This window comes from Elgaria multicarinata, chromosome 2 (assembly GCF_023053635.1).
Source record: "Elgaria multicarinata webbii isolate HBS135686 ecotype San Diego chromosome 2, rElgMul1.1.pri, whole genome shotgun sequence".
Taxonomy (NCBI): Eukaryota; Metazoa; Chordata; class Lepidosauria; order Squamata; family Anguidae; genus Elgaria; species Elgaria multicarinata.
In genome coordinates, this window is record NC_086172.1 from 9,425,674 (window position 1) to 9,445,421 (window position 19,748).

Here is a 19,748-nt window from a genome sequence, read left to right on the forward strand (position 1 = left end):
TGATTAAAATATTATAGCACAAGAATGGCAAGTGGGTGGTATGAGAATCTGTTTCTAACTAACTTGCAGAAACACAGCGCAGAGTTTTGAGGACATACACAGATACACATCCTGGAAGGCTTTAATTCATGTTGGCAAGTAACCCTTTGAAAACAATGCCACCCCCATTAGGCGAGACGTCAATGCTTCTAGCATATTTACACAGAAAGGATAGGGAATGTGCAAGCAATACCGGCAAACATATGGACAAATACTGAGTCATAGAGAAAAGTAAGAATGAACAAAGTGAGACTGTGTTGCTGGTGTGGTCTGCTAAAGCACCACGCTGTACCTCCTCTGTTAAATCTTTGGCTTTCACATGTTAATTTCTTTTTTATAGCCACCCACTAGTCCCAATCCAGAGAACAGGAGTAGTAGTAGAAGGTTGCACATATGCTGCACTGCACAGTTTTCCACAATGGGATGTGTTTAGTAATGCATTTGGTTACAGGTGGCTGTTCTGAACCAGTGCCTGGGCACGGTAATGGACTGGATGAGGGCTAATAAACTGAGACTCAATCCAGACAAGACGGAGGTACCGTTAGCGGGTGGTTCATCTGTCTGGCGAGGTGATGTTTGCCCTGTCCTGGACGGAGTTGCACTCTCCCTAAAGGATCGGGTCCGTAGTTTGGGGGTGCTCTTGGATCCAGAACTGTCACTTCAGGCACAGGTGAACTCAGTGGCAAAGAGCACCTTTTATCAGCTTAGGTTGATATATCAACTACACCCTTATCTGGACAGAGATAGCCTAGCTACAGTTATCCAGGCTCTGATAACCTCTCGTTTGGATTACTGCAATGCGTTATACGTGGGGCGGCCTTTGAAAACAGTCCAGAAACTTCAACTGGTACAAAACAGGGCAGCACGGTTACTAACAGGGACTGGCCGACGAGACCACATTACGCCAGTCCTTTTCCAGCTTCATTGGCTGCCAGTCCAGGTCTGGGCCCGATTCAAAGTACTGGTATTAACATTTAAAGCCCCAAACGGCTTGGGGCCAGGCTATCTGAAGGAACGCCTCTTCCCATATGACCTTAAGGTCATCTTCAGGGGTCCTTCTCTGCGAGTCCCTGCCAAAGGAAGTGAGGCAGGTGGCTACCAGGAGGAGGAGGAGGGCCTTCTCTGCTGTGGCACCCCGGCTGTGGAATGAGCTCCCTAAGGAGGTTTGCTTGGCACCTACATTATATGCCTTTAGACGCCAGGTGAAGACCTTTTTATTCTCCCAGCATTTTAACAGTCTATAAATAAATTTTAACTCAGTGTTTTAAATTTGTAATTTTGCATTGCTGCTGTTTTTATCTGGTTGAGCTTTTATATTGTATTTTATATTATGGTTTTATACTGTTGTTTTATACTTTGAATGTTTTTAATTTTTGTGAACCGCCCAGAGAGCTCCGGCTATTGGGCGGTATAGAAATGTAATAAATAAATAAATAAAATGCTTATTGTACTGCTGGAATGAACCGTACAGTCTGCATGTGGGTCACTTCCTCCCCAGATCACCCACAGGAAGATAACCATTTCTGCTGGTAAACTCTGCTTGCTGAATCAGGTTTTCTTTTAAAAATGAATGGTTCACACTGAAACATATATTGGGGTCTTGTAAACATACATTTTGAGGCCCCAAAATTTAAGATACTAGGATTTCAGCTTCTTTAGCTTATAATTGCTGGATAAAATAAAATGCAGCAAACGGCTTACATTGCATGTTTATAGCTACACCTTAGCCCAGTCTAGAGAACTGCAGGAGCAGCAGAGGAAAGACCACTTTGCAAAGATTTATTTATCTGTTTTATGTAACTATTATTTAAGTAATTTAATGGGCCTGATATAGCCCAATATAAGCTTAGGTTTTAAGTTTCATTGCTTTCAATAGGAAAGATTTTAACAGGTTCTTTACTTTCCTTTTGAAAGGAAGGGAATACTTTCTTCAACTTTATCCACCCTAAGAGAACCCAAAGCTCTCTTGAGTGAATGTTTATTTCAACGGCTTGAGAAAACCAGTTGCTAGACATCTCTGGTAAAAGCAACTTGGAAACAGGTGCAACGATTTTGCTTAGATGTCGCTGGAGTGATTGTAGAAAGGAACACGCTACCTAGCACAGGCATAACAGTGCCAACATTGATTTCATTTCGACGCCAAGTAAAAACATGGCTTTTTAACAAAGCCTTTGATGGTTAAACTCACTGGCACATTGTTTTAACTGTTTTAACTGTATCTATTGCTTTTAAATTATATATTGTTTTTACTTGGATCATGGTTTAATTTGTTTTTAACTGTGTATATTTATTGTTTTATACTGTATGTTTTTATCTGTACGCCGCCCTGAAATCTTGGTGATATAGGGTGGGATATAAATATTTTAAATAAATAAATAAATAAATAAATAAATAAATAGCAAGGTCAGAGCATGAGATCAGGGGCTTGTCTTGACAAAGGGTTTGCCCCGGGGTGGATTCGGAGTAACGGCAGGTCATCTACATGACGCAGCCGCCATTGCAAAGCCATCCAGGGGCAAACCCCAGAAACTCCACTGAAAAAAAGTCGGGCACTTACTCCGACTTTTTTGGTTGCGGAGGTGTGTCACAGCCGATGGCGTCCCCTGATTGGTCGCCATCGGCTGGACAGGGAAGGGGGCGGACCTCCTGGAGTTCAGGAGAGCCCCACGCGTCTCTGTAAATAAAACCAACAAATAACAATCTAGTATCTTTAGTGATTTTGTAACACTCCTTCTTTTTTATCCCTACTCTGTATTGTTTTATATAATGGTGTATCTTCTTGTTTTATATTGGTCTGTTGACTGTAAATAAAGAAATACAAAATAAAAATAAAAACAGTGGGGGAAGAGGAATGGGCCCCCGCGCATCCTGTAAATAATAAATAAATATTTTTTTTCAAAAAAATTTTTTTTATCCATGTCTGCAAAGCGTGGCGGCAACTCCACACTTGCGTTCCTTCCTGTGCAGATGCCAGGAAGGAGCACAAATGCGGGAGCCAGAGGCCTCGCAGCGCCAATGCGGTGCCGTTAGGATGGGGGCCCAGGAAAAGGGTGCATCGAAAAATACAAAGAAAAAGGCTGCAGGGTGGAGGGGAGAAGAGGAAAATGTGCTCCACTCCTTAATTCCCATTTTGATCATCCAATATGTTACGTTTTATCTACAGGCTACAATTATCCAACTACCTTTCGTCTCAGCTTGCATCCCAAGGCCCTTAGGAGCAGGCATGACACTAACCCATAGCATAAAGATTTCTGGGTGGCTTAGAATAAGAAAAACATAAAAACAATTTAGATTTTAAAAAAAATACCACAATAAAATCAAAAGGAATATAAAATAAAACAAGAAATAAAACTCACAACAATCCCAACAATCAGATCGGCACATATGGGAGAAGAGAGCTCCGGCTATTGGGCGATATAGAAATGTAATAAATAAATATAAATGGTCTTTCACGTAACTCGGTTACGAGCCATTTAGGGCTTTAAAGCAAAGATGCAGGACCTTTTCATCCCCGAGGGCTGCATTGGGTGTTGGCTGGGGGTGCTGGCAGCCACACAGGTGCACACACGCACTCACACACATCAGGGGTCCCAGGAGACAGGAGAGGCCTAAAGCCTCCACCCTGCCTCACTCCAGTGACCCCAATGCGATAGCTGCTTTACATGCCACTAGGCTGCATAAAAGTTGCCCCAGTGACCCTGACCCGATCACTGCTAGCAATTTAGGGCTATTTCAGGGTCGGAGGGAGGGAAGAGGCAGCCCCCCCTTGCCCCCTTAACTCCAATCCTGTTTTACTGCTATTAGTACTGCAGTGCTATAGATTTTTCGGCAGCACTGGGGGCTTGGGTAGCCACCCAACAGACCTTGAGGGCAGAGCCTGTGCAGCCTTGCTTTAAAGGTCTAAACCAGCACTTAGGCTTGGAAATGGACTGGATTCCACTGTAGTTGACAAAAGCATTTTTAATGGGAGCTCCACATCAAACACACTGCAGTAGCCTAAACAGGAACTTGCTAGAGCATGGGTGACTGTGGCCAGTCTATCTCCATCCAGGTAAGGGCCAGCTGGCATATCGGCTGAAGTTAATAAAAGGCGTTTTCTGCATCAGAGGTCGTTTGAGCCACTAATGAAAATGCTGGATTAATAAGGACCCCACCCTGCAAATCTGATTCTTTTAGGAGGAGTACAACTCTATCTAGAACAGGCTGAACCCTGTTCACTCAGGTGGATGAACCACCAACTCACAATACATTCATCTTTTCTGGATTGCGTCTCAGTTTGTTTACCCTCATCCTCACGTTCAAGCACTGGCTGAGGCTGACGTTTCTAATCTGTCTTTACAGGCGACCCCACGTAGAACTCGTTACAATAGTCCAGCCTCTATATATGCATCAATGTATTTAAAGATACACTCAAAGATACACAAGTCCTTTGATTATGACTTCTAATACATACCTGCTGCAGCCCCTATCTAGAAAGAAAGAAAGAAACATATTGCTTTAGAAGTAATAGTAAAATTATCTGTATTATTCTAACAATGAAGAAAATTTGTAGATAGGACTCCTCATAATTTTTTGTTTGCACATTAGGTCTTGTTATTTCAAAACATTGTATTTTCCTCCATCTCAGACAGAAGGAACTAAAAGAGTAAATCATGTGGAGATGAACACACGACACCCTTTCTGCGGACAAGGTGGCTGTTCTAAAGAAACAGGGTTAGTATCTTTCCCACACGGGATAATTCTCAACCATTTCTTGTTTTGGTATATCGCTCTATTTATATTTATGCAAATTGTTCCCAATGATTTCAAATATTCTTTCTTCTCAATATTTGTGTTTCTACCATCTTATATAAGAATATGGGAGTGCAAGGCTTATTACTATAGACCTACCGGACTATTTTGCTCATTTTCATTTTAAACTGAAGCTTGAGCAGTGAGGATGTGTAGAAGATTCTGAAACTTTGAAAAAGTTCAAAGCTTGTGCTTTATTATTATATTTATTTGTATCCCGCCTTTTGCCCAATGCTGGGCCTCAAGGCGGCCTTACAAAGTTTAAAACATACATTTTGGGTGGGGGGGATATAAATGTTTAAAATACACAACAGAATTATAAGACATTAACATAGATGGAGGGCCAGATTATTCTCCAAAGGCCTGCTGGAACAAAAAAGATTTTGCCTGCTTCCAAAAGCCCATCAAGGAGGGAGCCAGTCTAGCTTCCCTGGGAAGAGAGTTCCAGAGCACTGGAGCAGCCACCGAGAAGGCCCTCTCCCATGTTCCCACCAAGCGCGCCTGTGAAGATGGCAGGACTGAAAGAAAGGCTTCTCCAGAAGATCTTTAATCACGGGCAGGCTCATAAGGGAGAATACAGTCTTTCAAATAACCTGGACCCGAGCCATATAGGGCTTTATAGGTCATAACCGACTGTGGAATGATCTCCCCGATGAGGCTCGCCTGGCGCCAACATTGTTATCTTTTCGGCGCCAGGTCAAGACTTTTCTCTTCTCCCAGGCATTTTTAACAGCTTTTTAACAGCTTTTTAACAGCATTTAACAACGTTAAGTTTGTTTTTAATGGACCCCACAATTGTTGTTTTTAAATGGATACTGTTGTTTTTATACTGTTTTTATGTGTGTGTGTGTGTGTGTGTGTTTTTAAATTGTATACTTTTAATGTTTACTATTTTAAAATGTTGTAAACCGCCCAGAGAGCTTCGGCTGTGGGGCGGTATATAAATGTAATTAAATAAATAAATAAATAAATAAATAACCAGCACTTTGAATTGAGCCCGGAAACAGACTGGAAGCCAGTGGAGCTGTTTTAACAGGGGATTTGTAACCAGCCCCGGTCAACAATCTGGCTGCAGCTCTTTGAACCAACTGGAGTTTCCACACACTCTTCAAAGGCAGCTCCACGTAGAGCGCGTTACAGTAATCCAATCGGGATGTAACTAAGGCATATGTCACCGTAGCCAGGTCCGACATCTCTAGGAACGGGCGCAGCTGGCGCACCAGCTTTAACTGTGCAAATGCACTCCTGGCCACCGCCGAAAATGCAGGTTGCTTACCTGTAACTGTAGTTCTTCGAGTGGTCATCTATGCATTCACACATATGGGCTTTGCGCCTGCGCAGAGACCAGACCGGAACCTTCTCTAGCTGAGTGGAACGTTTTTGGCGGGAACCCCTCCCCCACGCTACCGCGCATGTCCATGGGGTTCCCGCCCTTACCTCAGTTTACAGGAGTCCGACGTTGTGCCCCCATAAACATGAGTGTAAATAAAATAAAGTACATTCCACAATAAAACAGTGTCATTTATAAGTCTCACACCACCAAGTGGGGATGGTGGGTGGGTTGTGTGAATGCATAGATGACCACTCGAAGAACTACAGTTACAGGTAAGCAACCTGCATTTCTTCTTCGTGGTCTCTATGCATCACACATATGGGCGAGTAGCAAGCTGACATACCTTTGGAGGTGGGTTGGTGCATCATCTGAAGATCTCTGAAAGCACTGTCCTCCCAAACGAGCAGTCCTGCCTCGCACGGGTGTCCAAACTGTAGTGCTTGACAAACGTGGATGGAGTAGACCACGTTGCGGCTCTACAGACTTCAGTCAGTGGAACACCTCTGGTGAAGGCCACCGACGTTGAAACAGCTCTGGTGGAATGAGCTGTCACAGGTTTCACTAACTCTAATTTAGCAATAGAGTAGGCCAATTCTATTGTCTCCACTATCCAACGTGACAGTCGTTGGCAGGAGACAGGGAGTCCCTTAGAAGGCTCACCATAACAAATAAACAGTTGCTTTGTTTTTCTAAATGTCTCTGTCCTGTCTTTATAAAAAGCAAGAGCCCTTCTTACATCGAGAGTATGCAAGGAAGACTCAAGAGGTGAAGTTGGATTAGGAAAGAAAGCAGGCAAAGTAATATGCTGGGACAGATGAAAAGTTGACACTACCTTAGGTAGGAAGGCTGGGTCTGTGCGTAGCACAACCTTGTCCTTATGAAAGATAGTGTATGGAACATCTATCCTAAGAGCTTTAAGCTCACTTGCACGTCTTGCCGATGTGATGGCTACTAAAAAGATTGTCTTTAAAGTTAGAAGCCTAAGGTCTGTCGAAGCCATGGGCTCGAAGGGTTTGCGTGTCAGAGCTTGCAGCACAACTGACAGGCTCCATGGCGGCACGATACTCTTCACAGTCGGTATCGTGTTCTTCAGCCCTCTCAAAAATTTCTTGGTTGTTGGATGGGTAAAAGGTGTAAAACCATCCATACCCCGGTGAAAAGATGTAATCGCAGCAAGGTGAACCCTGATGGATGCGAGCTTAAGTCCCTGCTGGAAAAGTGTCAATAAATAATTGAGGATGAAGGGCAAGTGGCAAGATTCTGGTGTTTGATCTTGTACTGAAGCAAAGTTCCGAAATCTTTGCCACTTTGCTGCATAAGTTTTCCTAGTGGAAGGCTTTAGTGCTGCCAATATAATGTGATCCACAGTCAAAGTTCTAGTTCCAGAGGAGGAGTGGTTGTTATCCTCCATGCAGTCATCTTGAGGGTCGACAGATCTGCGTGTCGAACCCTGCCCTGGTGTCGAGACAGTAGCTTCGGTGTCGACGGGAGCCTGATGTAAACCCCTCTCGATAGCCGAAGGGCGTGAGCGAACCACGTCTGACGAGGCCACCACGGAGTGATGAGGATGCAATTGGAGTTGTCCATCTGGATCTTGGCTATCACCCTTGTCAATAGAGGGAAGGGAGGAAACATGTACAGGAGATTTCCTCTCCAAGTCCTGGTGAAAGCGTCTCCTAAAGATTGCTCTCCTCTTCCTGCCCTGCTGCAATACTTGACACAAATTGCGTTGTCTTCGGTAGCGAAGACATCGACAACAGGACGGCCCCAGTACCGAAAAAGGCTTTCCCGCACTTCGACATCGAGCTCCCACTCGTGGTCGACATGGAAGGACCTGCTGAGAGAGTCCGCAATGACGTTTTCCTTGCCGGCTACATGGATCGCAGTCAGGTAAGTCCTTCTTTTTATGCACCAGTTCCATATCCTGAGTGCAGAACGGTTCAGAGGGTGTGATCTTGTTCCACCCTGCCTGTTGATGTATGCCACTACAGTAGTATTGTCTGTCGCGATCAAGACATTCTTGCCCTCGATCATCTGTGCAAATGCTTTTACTGCATTTTCTACTGCCAGGAGTTCGAGATGGTTGATGTGATGCTCCCTCTGTGATCGAGGCCAACGACCCTGAGAGGTTAAAGAGCTGCAATGGGCTCCCCATCCTTCTAAAGATGCATCCGTCGTGATCGTTACCGAAGGCGCCTGTTGTTGGAATGGAACGCCTTCGAGAAGAGTCGACATCGAGAACCACCATCTCAGGGATGCCCTCACTTGCTTCGGTATCGAAAGGTAAGTTCGTCGAGCATTGTGTCTGAGGTCGAAAGTCCTCAAAAACCAGGCCTGCAAGATCCTCATTCTGAGCCTTGCAAATCTGATGACCGCCGTAGTAGCTGCCATCAATCCTAACAGTCTCTGAATTGTCCATGCCGAAACCTTTCGGCGGCTCTCGGTATCGATGGCTAACTGCTGTAAGGTGTTCGCCCTGGTTGACGGTAAGTATGCCCTCCCGTCTCGAGAGGATAGGGTTACCCCTATGAAGTCCAATCTCTGCTGCGGAGTCAAAATGGACTTTTCGTGGTTGACCCACAGCCCCAACGAGTCCAACAGGTTGAGGGTGGTTAGTATATCCGACTGGAGCGCCTCGCTGCTGTCCGCTACGAGAAGCCAATCGTCCAGGTACGGATACACGTAAATGCCTTTCTGCCTTAGGTGAGCGCATACCACCGCCATAACCTTCGTGAAGACCCTCGGCGCCGTGGCCAATCCGAACGGAAGAACGGTGAACTGGTACTGGGACGCTCCGATCGAAAACCGAAGGTAAGCTTGATGCGACTTCCTGATGGAAATGTGGAAGTACGCATCCTTCAGATCCACCACTGCAAACCAAACTCCTTTCTGTAGAAGCTGCAGAATTGAAGTAACCGTTGTCATACGGAACTTCCTCGGGGTGATGAACTTGTTCAGCTGTCTTAAGTCCATGATCGGTCGAAGACCTCCATCTTTCTTCGGGACCGTGAAGTAACGAGAGAAAAATCCCTGATTGAGTTCCTCTGCAGGTACGGGAGAGATGGCTCCCTTCGATAGTAAGGTCTGTACCTCAAGCAGCAGAGGAGGGGATGGAGTCGTTGCTTTCACGCCGGAAAAAGGAGGGAGGGCATCGAGCTCGATGGCATAGCCCGAGTTGATGATAGTGAGCACCCAGGAGTCTGTTGTTATTAACTCCCATTGATGGTAATGGGGTGCTAGGCGGTTCGCAAAAGGGGGTGGATCTGGAGCCGAGGAGTCAAACCCGCTGCTTCTTAGAGAAGTCGGGCTGACGCTTTTCCTGTTGGAAACGGCTCTGATAAGGCCGCTTCCTTTGAAGTTGTTGCTGCTGCTGCCTTGGTTGCTGGTATTGGGGCCGTTGTTGTTGTGGAGGAGGTCTTATCCATCTCTTCTGTCGGTATTGAGTCTGTGGAGGAGGAGCAGTAAACCCCATCTTCTTGGCTGTTGTTCTCGCCTTGTAGATAGAGTCCAGCGTCTCGTCGGTCTTTGTATTAAATAGACCTTCGCCATCGAATGGCATGCTCTCTATCCTCCATTTCGTTTCTTGAGTAAGATTGGCTGATCTGAGCCAAGCGTGCCTCCTCAAAGAAATGGCCCCCATCATCGACTTTGAGTGGCAATCCACCTGATGTCGAGCGGTAGACAATTGCTGCCTTGCTATGGCTGTCGCTTCATTCTGGAATACTCTTGCGAGCTCCTTCTTATCCTCCGGAAGATGTTCGCATAGAGAACCCATCTTTTCCCAAAGGAAAATCTGATATCTCGCCATAGTTGCCTCGTACACCGATGCTCTGATGCCCAAAGATGAGGACGAGTAAACTCTCCTGCCAGTTTGGTCCAATTTCCTCCCCTCTCTGTCGACAGGTGCAGAATGAGTCTTTTGTGACTGTCCCTGTGCCGATTCCACTACAATGGAATTCGGCTTAGGATGTTGAAGCAAAAATTGTGCATCCTCTTCCTTAACTTTATAGAGTGTCTCCAATCTCTTTGATGTTGCCTGTGTCACTGCAGGGGTTTTCCATGACAGTTGAGCCGTTTGTTTCAAGGCTTGAGGAACAGGAATGGCCAAACGTTGGTTCGTTGTCGACTGAAAGACATCATAAATTGGGTCGACTACCGATTCATCTGTTTCCTGTATGTCAAGTCCCAATGCTCTGGACATCCTAAGCATATGGTCCGAAAAACGAACCATATCGTCCGAAGGAGAGGACGGGTCTGTATCATCGATTGCATCGTCAGGTGAAGGGGCAGCTGGAGCAACTGAATGTTCAGATTCAGAATCGGAAGGATAGTTATCCTCTGGCGAGGATAACGTCACCACTTGCAGACCATGTTGTTCGTCTTGCGGTAGCACAGTAGCGGATGCAGCAGATGGTATTGCTTGCTGTGCACGGTGTCGAGGCGTCGATACCGTCGACATTAACTGAGCGGATGGAGAAGGCAGAGGCAACTGGCAGACTCTTGTTGTTGGAGGAGGTTGTGCATAATAACCTTCCTGCTGGTAGTAACCTTGATCCCCTTGAAAATATTGTTGAGGACGGTATCTTTCCCAGTCATAATATCTAGGCTGGGAATCAGAGTACTGCGATGCTCTGTCCCAATCTGTTCTTGAGGTCCGTCTTGGGGAAGGCTGTACGAGTTCTTGCGGCCTCATAGGTTGCCGAGCGGACGTTACCGACACTGAATCCCGAATTTCACCCTCTGATAAACTTGGAGGACATGTCGGTATCATGGCCGTCGGTACTGACATAGATCTCGGTACCGAAGGTGACCTCGGTATCGAAGTGGTCGGTACGGCAGGAGGCGTGGAATGGCTCTTGGCCGATTCCCGATGTCGAGGTGACGGTACGGTGGATTTCTCCACATCCCTCTTTTTCTTCTTCTTCTTTTTCTTCTCCGGCTCAGAAGAAGATATCAGAGTTCTGGCTGTTTTAGGGATTGTCTTAGCCATAGAACTCGATAAAGACCGACCAGGCGTGAGGGGTATCTCAGCCCTATTTGCTCTGGTCTGCACTTCAGTGCTATGGTCTGACGGTTTCTCCGCAACAGTCTTTGTAACTGCCGTTTTACGGGCAACAGACTTATGAACCGCCGTTCTTTCCATCGAAGGGGCCTCTGTGGCCTTGAGAGCCTTCTCCCAAAGTACGGAGCGGAGTCGGTCTGCTCGGTGTTTTCTGGTTTGTTTGGTAAAAGACATACAATGGTGGCAGGTCTCTACCACATGTCCCTCTCCCAAACAGATAATGCACAAAGAATGGCCGTCAGACGGAGGGAGCTTAGCTCCACATTTGACGCACTTTCTAAATGGTGCTTTGATTGCCATAAAGGCCTCACACGACCGAAGTCGCTGAGGAGAAATCTAACTACAAAAAACTTTTTTTTTTTTTTTTTTTTTTATATAGATAAAGAGAGAAAAAAAAAGGGACGAAAAAGAAGAAAGCTGAAGAAAAGGTAAGCTAGAAAAGTATTTTAAACAGATCTACAGAGAAAACGCTAGAGGTAAAGTTATTCGGTCTAGGCACAACGGCGGACGACGAAGAACTGAGGTAAGGGCGGGAACCCCATGGACATGCGCGGTAGCGTGGGGGAGGGGTTCCCGCCAAAAACGTTCCACTCAGCTAGAGAAGGTTCTGGTCTGGTCTCTGCGCAGGCGCAAAGCCCATATGTGTGATGCATAGAGACCACGAAGAAGAACCTGGGTATCCCAGGTATTGCTCTTCCCAGACGTACACATTTGCAGTCACTTTTCATGACAATCTACATGCAAGTTTCCAACATGATGACTACCGCTGGCAATAGAGCAGAAGTTCTGTTACTGCTCAGGTTAGTATTTAGGAGTGTTATTCTTGACCAAAGCTTCTAGGATTCTTAGCTAATTTTTCTCAGATTTTATTGGATTTGCATTTTATAGTTTTATTTTTTAAGGCTGATGTTTAAATGTGCATTTATTCAGATGACTTTAGACAGAAGCCTAATAATGGTATTACATTAATATGTATTTAGGTGGAGAGTATGTGATTTATAAATAGGTTCTTTGCAGAAATCCAAAATTGTTACGAATTTACCTGTGCTATAGATTCAGCTGTCCAAATAATGATCTCTGTCTGATTTCTGTAAATTATGAAATCTAGGACATCTGTGTACTAGTAAATAAGTTTTTGCTTATTTCAAAAACTATGTTAATTTCTGCAATAAAATGCATGAGACATTTTGACATACCTCTTTATCAGCATACAAGCCACATCCCGGCAATGGGGAATCTCCCACTCTTCCTGGATATTTAAAAGGAGCTCCAGAGGTAGAAACACCTAGATTTTTTTGTTAAAGCAAGAAAAGATTAGAAATTATCCTGATTTGCTAACCTCTATTTTCAATAGTAGGAATGGTTACATGAGTTCAGGGGGGAATGTGAGTTAACTGAACATTTATCTCTTATTCAACCCACCCCCACATCGAATAATGAATTTCATGTACTTAGTTTACCTTGTTTTCAAAAAATAAATGACTCAGCTTTTCAGTTAATTAATTCTGTTGTATTCACCAACTGTGAATGTTACTCAGTGCTAGCAATGAATCAAGGTCTGATTTTTAAGGTTTTCGTGGCTGTAATGTAAATACTAACCCAGATGGCTGCTTTCTGATGCCAGCTTCCGTTTCTCTCTCCCCTCCAAAACAGCAAGCATATTAACTTCAGAGGGAAAAACAATTGGCACCAAGCTCGCTTTCTTTTCAGTGCCAAATAAAAACATTTCTTGTTGCATTTACTATTTTAATTGATTGATTTGTTGGTTTTCCAGCTGAATAGGTTTTTTTATGACCCTGTTCAGATGACACGCTAAGCCATGGTGGTTAAGCATTTTGAGCTAAACATTGTGGCTTAGCTTGTCTTGTGAACCATGATTTAGTGTGTCTGTGAACCATTCATAACCATGGTGGCTACAAAATCACAGTTTAAACACACTGACTAACCATGTGCTGCAAAAGGGTTAGCGGTCTAACCATGGCTTAGTGTGTCGTCTGAACCTCTGCCTCTTATTTTGTAATGTTATCATTATTATACTGTGCTTTTGTTTCTTTGTTTATAAAGTTATATTCACTGCTCTGGGATCCCTTGTGGATGAAGGGTGATTTATAAAAAATATAAATAAATGAATGAATAAACATGAAAAAAAACCTCTTCAACCCCTCCTACTTCAAATGATGAGAAGACCCACAGAGCCAACTAGTAGCAGTGGTATGTGATATAAGGCAGGCATGAAGTTGAACAGTTTTCAAGGCTACGTTGCTCTCTCTTACCAACAGTTATGTTTCCATAGATATCCAAGGCAATCAAACCTAGTGAAAAGACAAAAGTAATGGGGTTTAGTTATCAAGCAACACTAGAAATATTGCCCCAAAGAAATCTGTTAGTGTCTGAAATTGTATGAATTAAAATTTCCCTATAAGCAAACAATAGTGGGTGGTATCCAATTAAGTTATCCAACTTACAGAACTGCTTCAGTCACCAGACTAGGGAAAGGACAATTCCCTGTTACCCCTGCAATCTCCCACACCCTCAAATTTTGCTTTGGAGAGTTGAGACAAGCCTTTGGAACAGATTTGGAGAGGGGGCAGAGTGGGAAGAGAAAGTCAATTCATGCAAGTGGACTTCTGCTCATGTGATGTTGGATTTCACCCAGTTAACATGTTTCTGAAATTTCTTAGGAATTACAGTAAAATCCAGATGACACCATGGAGCACACAGTTAGACTAGAAAGGGCCGAAACCATGAGGTTGTCCTTGATCCTATCTCAAAACCAGCAGAACTATTAAAACCAATTTGTGTGCCTGCCCTTTATGCATTTTGTAAACACAACAAAGTTTTGTGTGATGGAGCTCTCTTTCTCTGCAGGATACATGATCTTTCCTTTTTCTTGCATGTTTGTGGTGAAACTGGTCTTGCAAATGATTGACTGGGTTCGGACAACATACTGCAGCTAGTTGTTAGTATTTAACCCATTATTTAACCCAGCTGCAACACCTGCAGGCGCCACGTTGCATATGCAATCCTGCTCAGGGGTTGTTGGGTTGTGGAACCCGGCGAGCATGGGTTATGTGAGGGTTAAATAACCCTCAAATAACTCAGATCACGGGTTATGCAAAGTTGTTTAACTCATGCATAATCCATACCCAGGGCTGCATATTCAAAATGGCAGCCAGACATGCCCCAGCCTTATTGTGGGTTAAATAACCAACGCTGGACTTTCGTGTTGTGAGAACAGCCCCTTTATGAGAGGAAATACGCAAATGGCTACGTATTTATAGAAGGTGGATTTTTTATCTATTAAAGTGCAACCCTATAGATGTCTACTCAGAAGTCCCTCTGAGTTCAATGAGGTAAACGGGCACGGGATTGCGCTGTTTCGGATTTTTATAAAAGAGGGAAACCTGTTTATAAACCTAAGGCTGGGTTGTATCCAGTGCTGGCCATCCACCAATGGACTCCCCCTTCCCCTCAAAGGCCTCTGCATACCTCCCAAATCTGCTCTGTTGGGTTGAGGGTCCCTCTGGAGCCACACAAGGGATGCACAGAGTTGAGTGAGGGGAATTCCTACTGCATGAACAGAAACCCCTCCTATGACATTGGATGTAGCCTGCTGTAATCATATACATGCAAGCTGGGGATGATGGGAGTTGTAGTATACCATTTGGAGGGCACTGGGTTGGAAACAGCTGATCTAGCTGCACTGCAGTTAACATGATATCTAAGTGGTTAGGTTAGAACTTCTCTCAGTGGCCCAAAGAAATTAATTAGTTGTTTCACGATTACCTAGCAGATGGTAGCACAAATAGTCAATATATTGCTTCATAAAACTAGAACACTAAACTGCCATCATGAATTATCTTTTCAATTAAAGAAAGCCAATACCAACAGATTAAATTTTGGAAACAGCAAGGGCACCTGATTTGTAGGCAGAAGCTTACACTGCTAATGTAATTAATATGTATTTCCTAGATGCTTTGAGGTAAATCTTTCCATTTGATTGCTCTCCCTCACAAGCATATTAACATTATCTCTATTCTGCTAAAGCATTTAAATGAAAACAGAAAAAATATCAGTGGCAAATAGCTTAATACAAACACTACAGTCAAGTGTTTCCTCCTTCAGCTTAATCTAAAGGCTAGTGGACTTCCTTGCCAATTAAAAATTCTCCCTGTATTGCTCCCAAACTGTGGAATGCATTCCCTCAAAAACTACAATGACCCACACTCTCTTGGCCAAGAGATTGCATCTTTTCAATTTAGATGCATCTTTTCATTTTAGCCTTTTAAAATGTATAGTTTAATGTTTCACTGTTTTTAATGTTGTTCTTTTTATTGTTTGACGTTTTTATTGTTTCACACTTCCTTGATGGCTTTATAGCAAATAACATGGAATATAAATGCTAATAATAAACAAACATGGAAGCTAAGTTACTGACTGGAACTGGGTGGTATGACCAGTACTGTACCATGTTCACTAAGCCCAAGTTTGTTTGTGGGTCCAATTTAAAGAGCTGGTGTTAACCTATAAAGCCCTTCATGGCTTGGGGCCACAGTATCTAAAGGATTGGTTCTTCCCATATGTTCCTGCCCATGCCTTAAGATCATCGCCTGAAGATTTGGTGGGTGGCTACTCATGAGTGGGTCCTTTCTGGGGTGACCCCCAAAATTGTTGAACGCCCTCCCTAAAGTGGTATACCTGTCATTTCCTTTGATGACTTTTTGGCACCAGGAAAATATCTTTTTATTCTCCTATATCTTTGAAAATAATATTTAACAGGTGTTGTTTTGATACGTTCAATGCTGCATTTTAAAACTCTCTCTTTTTTTGTATTTTAGCTGCTTGGATGGCTCCACAATTCAAGAAGGATGCAGAAAAGCTGGAGCGTGTTCAGAGGAGGGCAACCAGGGTGATCAGGGGTCTGGAAACAAAGCCCTATGAAGAGAGACTGAAAGAACTGGGCATGTTTAGCCTGGAGAAGAGAAGATTGAGGGGAGACATGATAGCACTCTTCAAATACTTAAAAGGTTGTCACACAGAGGAGGGCCAGGATCTCTTCTCGATCCTCCCAGAGTGCAGGACACGGAATAACGGGCTCAAGTTAAAGGAAGCCAGATTCCGGCTGGACATCTGGAAAAACTTCCTGACTGTTAGAGCAGTACAACAATGGAATCAGTTACCTAGGGAGGTTGTGGGCTCTCCCACACCAGAGGTATTCAAGTTGCAGCTGTCAGGGATGCTTTAGGGCGGATTCCTGCATTGAGCAGGGGGTTGGACTCGATGGCCTTGTAGGCTCCTTCCAACTCTGCTATTCTATGATTCTATTGGTGCTGCTTTTAAAACTTTTAACAAATTCTTTTATTGTGTTTTTATTGTATTTGTTTTGCTTATGTGTAGTGTCCTGAGCTTTGGCTACAGAGTGACTCAGAAACTAAAATAATAATAATAATAATAATAATAATAATAATAATAATAATAGACACTGGTTTGTTTATAGCAGTCCTAACAGAAATAGTTTACTAGAAGATTTCAAAGTTTCATCTGCATCCTGGTCATGAATGACTCAAAGAACAGAAAAACTAGAATTATGTACACAATCCCTCAAATTTAACAAGTTGTCTGCACATTGTATAAGACTGTCATACATATTGGGAGTAAGCCCCATTATCTTCAGCAGGAGCCGCTTCTGAGAAAAAATGCACAGGATCCATAGCTTCCATCAATGGAACAGGGAGTGGGGTGATTCCCCTCTTCTTTGCAGCCTCCTGCAAACACTTTCAAAATCTGCCCTGGAAGACTGAGGGACCCTCCAGTGACGATTTGGGGGTGCAGGGGAGGGGAGGAGAAAGCTCCATTGCACAGGATGTCTGTTTATTAAGTTTGGCAAGCCCTTCAAGCTGGTGTAATTTATATAATGCAATGGAAAAGTAGACTCCATTCACAACCCAGCTGAAGTGGATAGCTTACTTTAATAGTAAATGCCTAGCTCAAATTAGTAGCTTTGAACTAGGCAAGCTTAAAAGTATTTTGTCCCAACTTATTTACTGATTAAAACCATGGCTTGTTTTGAGTCAACAAGTCATGATATGAAACCACACAGTTTGAAATTGGTTTGTAAATCATAGATTGTGCTAACTGAGCTTTGCTGTTAAGGACTACTGACAAACCAATTTAGGGCCATTATTCCGCCTGAAGATGGGAATGAATTTATGACTCCAAATCCTGAAGAGATGGGAGTGGACGCTTGGTCTGTTGTACATCTGAAAGCTCAAACCATGGTTTGGATTCTTAACTATGGTTAGTTCAAGCCATGGTTTTGCATTGCGTCTTCACCCAGGAATAATACAATAAACAAAAATGTCCTGGTAAAGTGATTCTTTTACTTTTCCCTCAATATTCAATGCAAGTATATTGCCTCTTGTAATGGAGTCTGTAAGCACTGTCCATCACCAGAACGGGAGCAATTGCCAAGAGGTTTGCAGTTATTTTAAGGCTGAGTTGCAGCATTATGTCCCAGCCACCATTTCCTTTTAATGCTCATCTTCACTTCAGTTTTCTTTTGGCTTTTATTAAGACATACTACCCTCCTGTGGCCAAATGAAGGAACTAGAAGAGCAGTACTCGCAACTATATGCAGAGTAACTGGTTGAAACCTTAACATTTTTCAGAATGGATGTCCCAGTAGTGTACTAGGTAGTGGAATTCACACAAGCTGATTCCCAGGTTTCTGCAAGCTCCCAGGTAAAATATCTAGTGAGAACATACTACACATAATGCTTCTGGAGTCCTTAATAAACCGTTACCATTTAACCCCCGAGCACTGAAGAAAAAGTCAGGTGTGTTAATTAGAAATTATTCCAGTCTTCATGATCCCAGGGTTACTTATGTGGAAGTTCTCTGGATATTATATGGGTGATCTTAATGGGGATAAATTTAAACAAAAATCACTGAAAATTAACAGCTATTTTGCCTAGAATTAATATGTCAGGGGGAAAACCCTACTCCCGTGTATACTGTAATCTGAGAAATTCACATACCTATTTTTGGTGCAGCTTTCATCACATGTGCACTGTGTGTATAAGCAGTGAAAAAGGTGTGTGTGTTATATATATGGTAGTCTATATATGAAGGCTGCATGGTTTGCTACAACAAAATGCAGTCTGTATAGGAAACATCATGTTTGAAGCAGCCCAGATTGTCTTATTTCTGACATTTATGTCAACTTATTATTATTATTATTATTATTATTATTATTATTATTTATTTATTTATATAGCACCATCAATGTACTCAGATAATTTGTAAGTGTAACTAGTTAATACATAACCATTAACTCATCACAGCACTTTTTATCTCCATAATTCCTGGGGTGTACAAACAATTGTAAAATGTCACAGCAATGTCTTAACAATTGCAAAAAGAATTTAGAAAGACCCATGAAAGTGTTATTTTGATAAAAGATTATTTACCCAAAGTATCATGTTTCTTCAAGGTTTTTTCATTTTCTAGATACTCCTATAGAAAATGATAAGATTAGAATGAATTATCCTATCAAATACCACCTACTTGAAATAGTTTTTCTATACATCTGTTTAGTAATCAGAATCACATGCATATGTGTCAGTAATGTCCTGAAACTGTATGTCACACTGTTTCTTTCACAGGATGTTACTCTTAAGTAGTATGTGGCTTTTTAGCCTTGGGCCTAAACTAAGGATCCCAAATGAGAGCCTATGAAAGGTCACCACTTGACCAATGGCAGAGTTTTCGTATCACTTTAAGAAGCAGCACAACTTCCCAGCTAGGTTCATGTTGGATGGACTGAGGAAGCATTCACTTTGGATAGAAGGAATGGGGAAATAGCTCCACCTATTTTACTTTCCTTCTCTCCCATTTTTTATATTGTGTCTCTTAAAAGAAATAACCTGGTTTGAATGTGATATCTGAATCCAATCCATACTCCTAATTTCTTAGAATTCAATCCATGACTCTATCAGACACACAGGGTTGTATCCAATGGGTAGTATCCTATCGTGTCTGTGTGTTCATGGGAGCAGTCGCTTGCACAACGGGGCTTTCACACTTGTAAAAATAACCCAAAATGAGGGGATATACTCACTTCCAGAATGGGGCAGGTCAATGGAGTTTGCAGAAAGAAGGTCCGCTGACCTCTCTTGATCTGGAAACAAGCATTTCTAAGTGATTTCCGGGGTTATTTTTAGAAGTTCAAAAGCGCAATGGCGGAAATGGTCGCTCCTGCGAGCGCAGTGAAATCAGTGGAGGTGGAGCAGCCCTGCTGTATACTGCTCAGTGGGTTGTAACCAATGTGAGTTTAACGTAAGTTCCATTAATTTCAATGGGTTTACTCTAAGTAGGACGAACTTTGGCTACAACCCATGGAATTAAAGCCAGTGTTTTCATTTAAAAGAATGAACCAAGGCAAAAAATATATGACTTTTCAAGGGCTCAATCAGACATATTAATTCATGAATATTTAGGTGCTCAGAATATTTGTGAATCAAG

The 19,748-nt window shown here is 43.0% G+C and overlaps 2 protein-coding genes across 2 annotated transcripts in view; one reads left to right on the forward strand and one right to left on the reverse strand.

Moving 5' to 3' along the window:
* ACTR2 (actin related protein 2) overlaps nucleotides 1–19,748 on the forward strand; it is a 351,444-nt gene that overhangs the window by 288,468 nt on the left and 43,228 nt on the right. The window lies entirely within an intron of this gene.
* LOC134392038 (N(4)-(Beta-N-acetylglucosaminyl)-L-asparaginase-like) overlaps nucleotides 1–19,748 on the reverse strand; it is a 43,576-nt gene that overhangs the window by 13,080 nt on the left and 10,748 nt on the right. The window contains exons 4-7 of the mRNA XM_063115996.1: nucleotides 18,695–18,740; nucleotides 13,499–13,537; nucleotides 12,422–12,510; nucleotides 4,493–4,508 (exon numbers count right to left, since the gene is read on the reverse strand). Of these exons, the coding sequence (XP_062972066.1) occupies nucleotides 4,493–4,508; nucleotides 12,422–12,510; nucleotides 13,499–13,537; nucleotides 18,695–18,740 (190 nt within the window). The remainder of the gene's footprint in view (nucleotides 1–4,492; nucleotides 4,509–12,421; nucleotides 12,511–13,498; nucleotides 13,538–18,694; nucleotides 18,741–19,748) is intronic.